Source organism: Octopus sinensis, linkage group LG14 (assembly GCF_006345805.1).
Source record: "Octopus sinensis linkage group LG14, ASM634580v1, whole genome shotgun sequence".
In the NCBI taxonomy this organism is placed as follows: domain Eukaryota; kingdom Metazoa; phylum Mollusca; class Cephalopoda; order Octopoda; family Octopodidae; genus Octopus; species Octopus sinensis.
The window spans coordinates 9,760,654-9,773,335 of record NC_043010.1 but is presented as its reverse complement, the minus strand read 5'-3'; the positions used below and the strand labels follow the sequence as shown (position 1 = coordinate 9,773,335).

At 35.9% G+C, this 12,682-nt stretch overlaps 1 protein-coding gene across 2 annotated transcripts in view; it reads left to right on the top strand.

Annotated features, from left to right (window-relative positions):
• Window positions 1–474: 474 nt before the first annotated feature.
• Window positions 475–12,682, top strand: part of LOC115218862 (protocadherin beta-16) — a 41,948-nt gene continuing 29,740 nt past the window's right edge. For both annotated transcript variants that reach the window (XM_029788814.2, XM_036508608.1), the window contains exons 1-2: window positions 475–2,913; window positions 9,408–9,558. In XM_029788814.2, coding sequence (XP_029644674.1) covers window positions 526–2,913; window positions 9,408–9,558 — 2,539 coding nt within the window. In that variant the 5' untranslated portion in view covers window positions 475–525. The remainder of the gene's footprint in view (window positions 2,914–9,407; window positions 9,559–12,682) is intronic.

Genomic DNA, 12,682 nt, shown 5'->3' with positions numbered 1-12,682 from the left:
TAGGGCAGCGGACTCGCGGTTGTAGGATTGCGGTTTCGATTCCCAGACCGGGTGTTGTGAGTTTATTGAGCGAAAACACCTAAAGCTCCATGAGGCTCCGGCAGGGGATGGTGGTGATCCCTGCTGTACTCTTTCACCACAACTTTCTCTGACTCTTATTTCCTGTTTCTGTTGTACCTGTATTTCAAAGGGCCGGCCTTGTCACTCTCTGTGTCACGCTGAATATCCCCGAGAACTGCGTTAAGGTTACATGTGTCTGTGGAGTGCTCAGCCACTTACACGTTAATTTCATGAGCAGGCTGTTCCGTTGATTGGATCAACTGGAACCCTCGTCGTCGTAACCGACGGAGTGCTTCCATGTAAAACTAATCACCACTTTGTCTAACGTATGGAAATGTCTATAGTAATAATGATATTTAATTTCTTTACTTGTTACTGTTTACTTTAAAAGTAATATTTTTCCTCTTTTCTTTCAGATGCCTGGGATGTTTTGAGATTAGCATCTTATCAAAAGTTGTAGCAGTAATGAGTCATAATACACTGGTAACTCTGTGGACATTGTTGTCTCTGGTTCCGATCTCCACCTGCGTCGACCTCACCTACCATGTGGAGGAGGAAAAGAGTGAAGGAAGCTTTTTAGGAGATATTGCATCGGATTCACATTTGCTACACAATGTACATCTGGAGGATCACCATTTGATTACATTTAGTCAACTTCTGCGTAGCACCACCAAAAGTTCAGGGCTGTTCAATGTTTCAAAGACAGGAAAATTATTTACGGCTAGAAAGCTGGATGCTGAGTCTCTTTGTATGTACAACACAGAATGTTTCAGGATAGTGAAAGTTGCTGTTAAAAGAGCTGAAACATTTATGAAAATACTTAAAATCAAGGTAATATTAGAAGATATTAATGACCATAAACCTCAATTTCAAAAGAAAGAAATAACAATAGAATTTTCTGAAGATGATAGCAAAGGAGCCAGAAGATCATTACCTAATGCTGTAGATAAAGATGTAGGGCTTTTGAATTCACAGATTACATATCAGTTAAAGAAAAAGAAAGATGAGCCATTTACATTAACAGTTTCTAAGAACCTGGATGGCACCTCAGAATTGTCCATCAATTTAGGAGAACGACTAAATCGAGAAGTAAAAGATATTTATTCACTTCAAGTAATTGCAAAAGATGGAGGATATCCTACAAAACAAAGTATTCTAGGTGTAAAGATTTCAGTTACTGATGTCAATGATAATGTTCCTATTTTCTCACAGAATATCTACAATGTTTCAATAAAAAACGAACTACATCAAGAAGCCCCTATTGTTGTTCTCTCAGCAAAAGATATGGACATTGGAGAAAATGCAAATATCACTTATCACTTTACACTGAAAACATCAGATATTGCTAAAGATCACTTTAAACTCAATAAACAAACCGGAGAAATTTTCCTACAAAAGATATTTGCATTGGGTCAAACATTGGTTCATAAGCTATTCGTTCGAGCTACTGATGGAGGACGACCTCCTTTGAGTTCAATTGCAATGGTTGTTGTTAATGTGGTGAACCAGCAAAATAATGCACCAAATATAGATGTGAACTTTGTTAGCGCATTAACTGAAAACAGAGTGGCTATTTCTGAAGATATCAAAATAGGCAGTTTCATTGCTTATGTAATGGTCACTGATAATGATATTGGAGAGAATGGTGAAGTCACTTGTGATCTAAAGCATAAAACCTTTCAGCTTTTAAGTTTAGGGTCCAAAGAATATAAAGTAATTGTAAAACAAGCTGTTGATAGGGAGAAAGAGGATAATTATGATATCACAATATCTTGTCAAGACAAAGGTACCCCACCCTTAAAAACAGAGAGCAAGTTCTCAATTCAAGTATTAGACGTCAATGACTTAAGGCCACAGTTCTCAAAACAAACTTTCAAATTTTTGACCTACGAAAACCAGAAACCAAATTTTCCAATTGGCTTTATTAATGCCACTGATCAAGACACAGGAGTTGGAGGAGAGTTAACTTATTTCTTATTAGAAAGCAATAAAAATTACCTTCCTTTTAAAATTACAAAAAATGGTTTTATATCAACTACAAGAACATTAGATTGTGAACAAAAAGAAATTTATAAATTTAAAGTTTTAGTAAAAGACAACGGAATTCCTTCTTTAAACAACACAGCAAATGTTATTGTTGAAGTTATGGACGAGAATGACAATGCTCCATATTTTGTTTTCCCTAACATTAATCCTTTCAGTCTTGATATTTTTTATCATCCTCAGTCAAAGAATAATATTACTGTTCTGAAAGCTTCTGACAGAGACAGTCGAATGAATGCTTTTCTCAGGTATGAAATAGTGGGAGGAGATGACAAGCTGATGTTCAAAGTGAATCCTTACACTGGTCACTTGTCATTCTCTCGTCCAATTTACCAAACTGATGCTGGGACATACAGGCTAAAAGTAGCTGTCAAAGATAATGGTACTCCCACACTATCAGCAACAACTACACTGTCTTTGAAAGTCATATTAAGCAATAACACATCAGAAATGCTCACTGCAACATACAAACAAACAGATGGAATGATAAATCTTAATTTAGCCATTGTTATTGTTGTTGTAGCAGTAATATTATCAGTGGCTCTTGTTATTTTCATAACAGCTTGTGTTGTCAGATACAACAATTTGAAAAATACCTCTCATGGGGCAAAATTAAATCATATGAATAAGTTTTGTAGAGAAAAGAGGAACTTAATATCAGAGACAAGTAATTCTATTGTGACATTAAGAAGTCCAGATGACATAAGAAGTAGCCAGATGTTTAGATCACGCAGTCAACTTTATCCAGATGTTGAATCACAAAACGACTGGGATTCCTCTTCATCCAGAACATTACCAGCAACTACTCAGGTAAGGATATCATCTTTTGTTATAAAATTGTTTTAATTTAGTAGTCAGCAAGTTGAGCTCATGATCATAATGTCATGGGTTCGCTCCTTGGACTGAGTAGAACATTGTGTTCTTGAGCAAGGTTCTTCATTTTGAGTTACTGATTTGAAAAGAGTACCAGCTGAGTACTGGTATGTTTTTATTTCCCCCCCCCCCCCTAATTGTCATATCTTGGATGTTTTACTGGGTCAAGAGGGTAGAGCCTTGAGGATGACTGTGTTTACTAACAACCACCTAAGTACCTAAAACAATTCATGAATACGGTACATGGTACAAATCATCTGAATAACAGGTACAGTATTAGTCTGTACCTGTGCTTGCATACAGAACCATCTTTTTAGATGCTTATGGACATTAAAAATAACGAGTCAACTCAAATGAAGAATCAGTCCTGAAATTCTTCTTTTTCTAACACATATAAACTTAAGAATTAATTTGGCTTTTATACAACTATCTATTGTTCTATATATCATCTATACTATATATAATATAATATAATATATTATACTATATTATACTATATTATATCATATTATATTATATTATATCATATTATATTATATTATATTATATCATAATATATTATATTATGTTATATTATGTTATATCACATTATATTTTTGTGTGGTTCTATTTCCTGTAATCACATGGCATGTAGCCATATCTTGTAAAGAAAGTTGAACCATATTTTACAAGCAAAAAACAATGAAAATATAAAGTTATCTGATATAAACTATACCAGGAAATTTTTGATATTTAGAAATGTTTGTAGAAATTTCAATATCCATTTTAGAAGAAACTGAAACAAATTATAGTTCCAAGTTTCTAAGAGAAAGATTTCACAGTCGATGAAAAAAAAAGGGTTAATTAGATAAAGGAAATAATAATAGAAAGTATAATTATTGTTATATTCAAGGCCAACTTCACTTCTCATCCTTCCTGGGTCAATAAAATAAAGTAGCTAGCAAGCAGAGGAATTTATCAAAGTGGTTATGCTATACCTTGGGCCTTATGCTTATGTAAGAAATCATATTTAATGACAGGTATAAAATGTCAGTAGAAATATTAAACTAGTATCTAAGTGGATTACATATTGACTTTGTAGTTCATAGGTTTTTATGAGTTCTACTCTGCTTCCATGAATGTTATTTTGTCTCTGTGCCAGGCACTTAAATCTGTTTCTCTATTCACTATGCAATGGGGGAAGTAAGTGTCAGTTCTTCAGGAAATGTTACTTGTGATATCCATGGATCTTATTTAAGGCGGTGTTTGTCGCTGATTCACTTAATGCTATATATAAAAAAAAAAGCATGGTATTTCAAATGCATTCACATCATTTTTGACTCATCTTTTCTTTCTGCCAACCCAGGTCGATAAAATAACTTCCAGTCATTTACTGAAATCAATAGGGTGACAGATTGGCAAAGTTGTTAGGGCAACATGTAAAATGCTTTGCAGTATTTCTTTCTGACTACTACCATTTAAAATTCAATTTCTGTTGTGATATAAGCTTCGCCTTTGATTCATCTGCACTGGATAAAATGATGTACCAGTCATGTACTAGGGTCAATGTAATTGACTAGCTCCCTTTGCTTATCAATTGCTGGTCATGCGCCTAAATTAGAAAAATTTACTAAAACCCATTCTATCAACTTTACCATTTTCATATAAACGTGTAGCTTTGAGTCAATGTAAAAGTTATCTGTCACAAAACTATTCAATATGTAATAAAGTCATTATGAATATTCATTTACTAAAACAAATTTGATTCCTTCTGATAGTCAAAGACAGTTAATTTAGATGCTTGATACCATTTCCTCATTGTAAATAAATTTAACTAAAGAAAGATTTGGTTGTGTTTAATGTTACGAAATCTAGCAACAGTTAATTGATGAGCTTAAATAAATTTACTCAATTAGCAAATGTAAATACCATTAATTAGTACAAGGAATCCATAAATGCTGCCTTTTGTTGCCGTGGCAATAACTTTTTAATAATTTGAATTTCTAACCCAGATACAAGTCAACAAGAGGAAGGATTTCCGACCCTGCTATAATTATTTCTAAGTTTTAGCAAAGCGCAGCTATTGGTACTTATTTTATTGACTCCAAAAGGATGAAATGTAAAGTCAACTAGCAGCATAGCCCGGCGTCGCCCGGGTATGTAAGAGCCCCTAGTAGGCAACGACTAATCCCAATCTAGTTCTTTCCCTCTAGGGAACGAAGGCGCATGTGTAGGTTGCAATGTCTTCTCTTCACTCGAATACTTCTATGTATACGATGTTCCTAGCTGTCTCCCGATTGCAAGTTGCGAAAACTACAACAGAAAATGTGTTGTATATAAAAAGCTTAGATTCTCGACCCCATGTCGAATTTATCGATTTTTTTTCAGAACTGGGGGAACTTTTCAAAATTTTCGCTGCGTTAGTTTTGACTTATGACATTGGGCTATGTGTGTGTCAAGTTTCATCAGAATCGATTGAAAGTCGTGGTCAGGGTGAGGGTACAACCTGACAGCCACACAGACACACAGACAGACAAACTGCCGTTTATATATAGAGAGATCACAGTGGCATTTGAACTCAGAATGTAAATCCACAAGAAATGCTGTCGAGCATTTTGCCCAACTGGTGATAGGAATAGAATCTGGCAGTTGATGTCAAGCTAAAATTGAAACAAATAAGCAAGGAATGATCTCCTAACTCATCTGCAAGGGAAGTGGCCCCTGCCCTATAAGAACTGACACAAACCATGATGGCCCATCTAAACTCGTGCCAACTTAGAACATGGACATAAAAATGATGTTGCTGCTTGTTTGTTTGTTTGTTTGTTGAGGGAAACAGTCTTCGTCCTAGAGTGGGAGAAGTCTGAAACGTGGTCCTTTGCTATTCGTAAGACCCGCAGAAGAGAAAGCAGGTCAACCCCCGACATCGAGAGCATCGATGGATGGATGAATGTGCATCCAGGCTCAGCGGTTGCGTAGGAAGTCGGGGACAAGAAACAGGAAGAAAGAGTGAGAGAAAGTTAGAGCAAAAGAGTACAACAGGGGTCGCCACCACCCCCTGCCGGAGCCTCGTGGAGCTTTAGGTGTTTTCGCTCAATAAACACACACAACGCCCAGTCTGGGAATCGAAACCACGATCCTCCGACCGCGAGTCTGCTGCCCTAACCACTGGGCCATTGCGCCTCCACTGATGTTGCTGCTGTCGTTGTTGTCGTTCATGGTGGTGCTTTTTATTCAAATGTATAATATAGAATACAACATAATTTTCAGAAGAGAGAGAGACAGTATCAGTTTAGGGCTGGGATTTGTTAACCCTTTAGTGTTCAGATTCTTTTCTTCTCTAGACACAACGCCCGAAATGTTGGGTAAGGGGCCAGTCGATTAGATTGACCCCAGTATGCAACTGGTACTTAATTTATCGACCCCGAAATGATGAAAGGCAAAGTCGACCTCGGCGGACTTTGAACTCACAACGTAAAGACAGACAAAATATCGCTAAGCATTTTGCCCGGCATGCTGACGTTTCTGCCAGCTTGCCACCTTTAGTGTTCAGATTACTCTTTTAAATGTAATACTTTTTCACTCAAATTGTTTTTAATTAATCATGCATTATCTTATAGCTTTGAGGTTTCAATGATTGTTTATTTGAATATAAGACATGTAGAATATTTAGGCCAGATATGGCCAGTTTAAATACTAAAGGGTTAAAGAATGATCCAGTGAGACGATATTAAAATGAAATATATCCAAGATCTTATCTTTCTAACACCAATACATTTACTGCAGAACTTGTAAATAGTATGACTGGAAACAGTATGCTAACCAGAGCAGTGAAACGCTGTATGTAACTATATATATTTCTTTACTACCCACAAGGGGCTAAACACAGAGGGGACAAACAAGGACAGACAAACGGATTAAGTCGTTTTACATCGAACCAGTGCGTAACTGGTACTTAATTTATAGACCCCGAAAGGATGAAAGGCAAAGTCGACCTCGGTGGAATTTGAACTCAGAACGTATCGGCAGACGAAATACGGCTATGCATTTTGCCCGGTGTGCTAACGTTTCTGTCAGCTCGCTGTATGTAACTATATAACTGAATCAAAGACTTAGTGATCTATCTCATGATATCAGAAAATACTATAATATGTAAACGGAGTGAATACAGAAAGTAGTAGGGGAAAACATACTTGATAACAAAGTGCTTTCGAGTGTTAAATACAAACAAGAGTAAGAGTGAAGAGATGTAGAGCAAGTGGGCCAAAAAGGAATATAAAAATATACTTGTTGAAACATCTTAAAGAAGCAGTACTTATTTCATAGAGAGTGAAAGTTTGTTACAGAATCAATACAAAGGCATAACTATAAGCTCAAGGAAAGACGACTTCCAGCAGTTTCAGAATTTATGGGTGTAGAAGTAAAAGTAACACAAATGAAGGTATATGTTTGAAAGAAAGTGTATTTCAGACGAATGTAGATTGTGTTCTTTTTTAACCAAAAACAATTCTTTGGTTTATTGTAAAATGATGACACCCAAGAAACACATCCCAAATGCAGTAATGGCCAATGAATTCTAGTCAAGTCTAGATTCAAACATGTCATTAGTCAGTATATTTCAAAAGTAATCTTTAATTCTGTACTAAGTCACACAGTGGGAGAAAAAAAACTAAATTGTGTAAAGTCAGTCTGTAGAACCTTCATGAATACACCTAAGCAAGTGGAAATAAAAGTCAAGATGTAAAGGGGGAAGTCTTCTATATTTACAGCTACAGTGGCTACTAGCTGGAATATACCATCACCATGCATAAATAGAAGGCTACATACAAAGCACTGATGTGGCCTCAAAATGGATAGGTATATTCTGGAACACCAATATAGCCTCAAGATAATCATATAGCCTCAAGGCGGAGAGCTGGCAGAAACGTTAGCACGCTGGGCGAAATGCATAGCCATATTTTGTCTGCCGTTACGCTCTGAGTTCAAATTCCGCCGAGGTCGACTCTGCCTTTCAGTCTTTCGGGGTCAATAAATTAAGTACCAGTTACGCATTGGGATCGATGTCATCAACTTAATCCCTTTGTCTGTCCTTGTTTGTCCCCTCTATGTTTAGCCCCTTGTGGGTAGTAAAGAAATAAGATAAACATCTTATTGAATGTTAGAAAGACAGCTCTTCTCGCCTAGCTACTTACCACACAGCCACTTGTGTAGATGAAAGACAGAGAGAGAATCAGAGAGCGTAAGCAAGTGAAGAGAATTTCAGCTGCTGCATAGTGGTCCTTAAGTTAGCAGATGTTAGGTTTGTTTCATATTGCTGACTGTTCATATTGCTGGCTCTTCGTGTTTGGTGGGTTTGGCTGTTGACAGCATTTAATATTGAACAGCACCTGATGTAAATACACGAATATGTTTTGTCCTCTGTTCTTGTCTCCTCTGTGTCACCAACAATAAAAATTATGCTGTCACCAGTTTGAGAAGAGATGGTTGTGAGTTGGATGAATTGCTGATAGAAGTCTTATTTTTTATTTATCATATATTTATTGTTAAAAGATAGTACTGAACATGACAGTCTAGGGAGGAACAATAGAGCAACAACAAAAAGTTCTATTCATAGTAATTGTGTGTGCTCATAGAGAAACATGAATATTCATGTGTCAGTGATAAGTGTACCAGTGTTATGATACACTGTTAGTATACAGTTACTTGACAGTGTTAGTATACACTGTTAGTATTAGTATACAGTGTTAGTGCCAGTGTTAGTATACACTGTTAGTTCAGCATTTTGATCTTCACAGCAATTGAAAACAAGTATTTGGTTCAAGTCAATGTATAAACCTGCTATATATTTGTATATATGTGAATATGTATGTGTGTGTGAGGGTACATTAATTTTATATATACATACAAATATATAATTGATATAGGATAAAATTTTTTCGGGAAAAAATTTTATCAATGGCCAGCATATCAAAAAATGCCTTTAAAGTTAAAATTTATACATAATTTACAAGATATATATATATATATTTGAAAGCTTTATATTAATGGAAAACCTATATAATTGGCTGATGAGCACTCAGCATCTTAAATCTGTTGTAATACTTACAACTTTTAATAAAGTGATGTAGTGCGAAACAATTGTACCAAATTACCGGAGTCATTCTTGTTGCTTATTTTGATTATATATATATATATGTATATCGATGGAATGGAAAGGGCAAGCTGGTATGCATGTTTGACTACTGGTAATAGATACATAGATATAGATATATATGTTTGTACATATATATATATGTATATATACATACACACACACACACACACTCACACACATACATGGCTTTCTTTTCACTCCTATGTACATACTTTTCCCTTTTCTATCTGATACTCCCTCTACCCATCACTCACATGCATGTCATTCTACACCAATTTATTCTTTTCCTTACTTCCAGATGTGTATCCAGCGAATAGCAACTACAGACAGCATACTAGAAGATAGTACACTTATGATTCCAAGTCTTAGGAGAGAGACTCTGTCTTCTCATACTGATTTCGGACATGGTTGGAGTGAAGGTGACTCCGGAGAGTATGAAGAGATTCCAGGTGAGTCACTCAATACCTGTATATTTTTAACTCCCCTGCTTGCAAAGTTACCATGTATCCATGAAGTTAAGTTACTGGACAACTGACTCAGTTGACCTAATGAGAACCCACTAAACCCATGAAACAGAAAAGAAAAAACAAAATAATCATCATCATCATTATCATCAATATCATCAACATCATCATGATCATAGTCATCATCATCATTGTCATCATCATTTATATATATGTATATCATCTATATATATGTATATATATATATGTACAAACATATATGTGTGTGTGTATATGTGTGTGTATATGTGTATATATATATATATATATTTATATATATATATATATGTATGTATATATATATGTACAAACATATATATCTATATCTATGTATTCAGTATCGTTGTCACCATCATCATCATCATCATCTGCACTCTTCCTTCTCTTCATCATCATCATCATCATCGTTGAGGGTCCATATAGGATTTTGTTAAAATTTATTGGCAATTAATTGATTATAATTCTACAATATACAAACTATTTCAACAATTATTTACACAATTCCTAATAAATGATTGTAATTAATTATAATTAATTATAAAAATATAATAGGATTTTTCAAATATCAAATGGTAATGAGGGTCCATTTGAATAAAATAGGAGTCAAAGGGTCTGTGAGTGAAAAATGATTGAGAATCACCGATGTAAACCTTTCAAGATGATTTGTTCCTTCTCTGCCATGCCTGGCTCATAGGGCCGGTTTTCTAGTTTCCTTGGTGTATAGGTTTTTCCCCTGGATGGGACGCCGGTCCGTTGCAGGTGAGCTGCAAGATGCAGGAGGAAAGAGTGATAAAAAGTTGTGGCAAAAGAATCAGCAGAAGTTCACCATTACCTTCTGCCGAAGCCGCGTGGAGCTTAGGTGTTTTCGCTCATAAACACACATTACCCAGTCTGAGATTCGAACCCATGATCCCTAGACCACGAGTTCACTGCCTTAACCACTAGGCCATGCACCTCCACCTTTCATGATGATGCTTCAGCAAGACTGCAGTCTAGAGACTGAAATGGATTAAAGGACTAAGAAATGGTTTATAAAGTGCATGCACACCTAAAGTGCATGCACACCTAGAAGCAAAAAGAATATGATTCTTGTACATTTGGTTTGGTGAGAACAACTGTCACTCACTTTCTGATCACATAAATCCATTAAAATAGATTTTGATCTGGAAGAAGAAGCAGCACAAATCAAATGTTGTGTTGAGTTTAAAGCAAAATTAATCTTATTAGAATTAAGATTTAAAATTGAATTCAGGCTGAAGCATAATTTTTGTTCAGAGAAAAAGAAATGTCAACAGGATACTGCAGTAAATGGATTAATTATTTCAGTTATAGCTACAATCATGCATCACAAGCATAGGTGTAGGTGGATAAGAAGTTTTGTTTCGCAATCTCGTGGTTCCAGGTTTGATGTTACTGTGTAGCAGCGTGGATAGTGCTTTTACAATGGCCCCGGTTTGAATACTACTTTGTGAAAATGACTTGAGTTATCTTGTCTGAAGAATCAACTACACATTGAGTAAACTTCACTCGGCCAGTCTAAATAAATGACACACACTCATGCACAACTATATTCATAACTATATTCACATATATATATATATATGGAGCGTTAGCTCCTACATGCATTTTTTTTCTCTCCTTGTTTCTTTTCTGTGTATCTTTCTGTCGAAGAGCGTACGCTCAAAACGTAAAAGACTTGTTTTATTTCTATTCCTGAGCGCCATACTAATACATTTATTTGTTTGTACTCCACCTGCCTTCGTCTTTTGTTTATTTTCGTAAACCTTCCCGTTATATATATATATATACAAACATACACAGATAAATATAAATATAGATATCATATGTGTGTATATCCACACATACACACACAGTCACTCACACATGCACATACACATACATACACACACATGCTTGTGTAAAATGATGTATCAAATCACCGTTTCATATCAAGGGGTCACCTAACCATTTGATAGAGTTATACAATGCGTACCACACTAAGACATGTGCTGGGGGTTGATATGATGGGTTTAAAACCCTTAAAAGTGGTGTTCAGAAAATTATCAAAAGCAAGTAAAGAACATTAACAAAAGAATATTTTCTATAGGCGCAGGAGCGGCTGTGTGGTAAGTAGCTTGCTTACCAACAATATGGTCCCGGGTTCAGTCCCACTGCGTGGCACCTTGGGCAAGTGTCTGCTGCTATAGCCTCGGGCCAACCAAAGCCTTGAAAGTGGATTTGGTAGATGGGAACATATATTTGTGTGTCAGTTTGTACCTCCCAATTTTACTTGACAACCGATGCTGGTGTGTTTACATCCCCATAACTTAGCAGTTCAGCAAAAGAGACCGATAGAATAAGTACTAGGTTTACAAAGAATAAGCTCTGGGATTGATTTGCTCAACTATAAAGGTGGTGCTCCAGCATGGCCGCAGTCAAATGACTGAAACAAGTAAAAGAGTAAAATGTATAGAATATTGTTGGACTCTTCCATCCTTTCTGAATCACTCTTCACTTCTGTTAATCACCATGATTTGAAGCAGGTTAAAGATTAATTTCTACCTGAATATGAGGCCAGACTATCCAAGGTGAATTTTTTTTTTCCTGTAAGAGGAACTGAACTCAGTATAGCAAAGTCAACAGAATATTCAACTTCTGTGCCTTTGAGCATAATATTAAAGTATGTTCAAAATAAGTATTTACTTAAAGCTTGATACACTTGGGGACTGCAAGCAAAATGTCGTTCCATAGGCAAAGCATTGCTGCTCGTAATAAGAAGGACATGAACTTCTCATCTCTCAGATGATCAACAATTGCCCTGTCAACTTTACCATCTACATTTTCTGGTATATACATTCATCAGTGCTGTCATCATCATCGTCGTCATCACCAGCTTTCAACTACAAATTACACCTACAGCAGACAGTAAAAGATGTACTACATATCTTGTTCCAACAATCTATGCTCTAAGAACAGTAGCAGTCTTGCTGCCAAAGTCTTTTATCACGATTTTTCTATTTGCTTCTATTTAGAAGGCGGCAAGCTGGCAGAACCGTTAGCACGCCGGGCG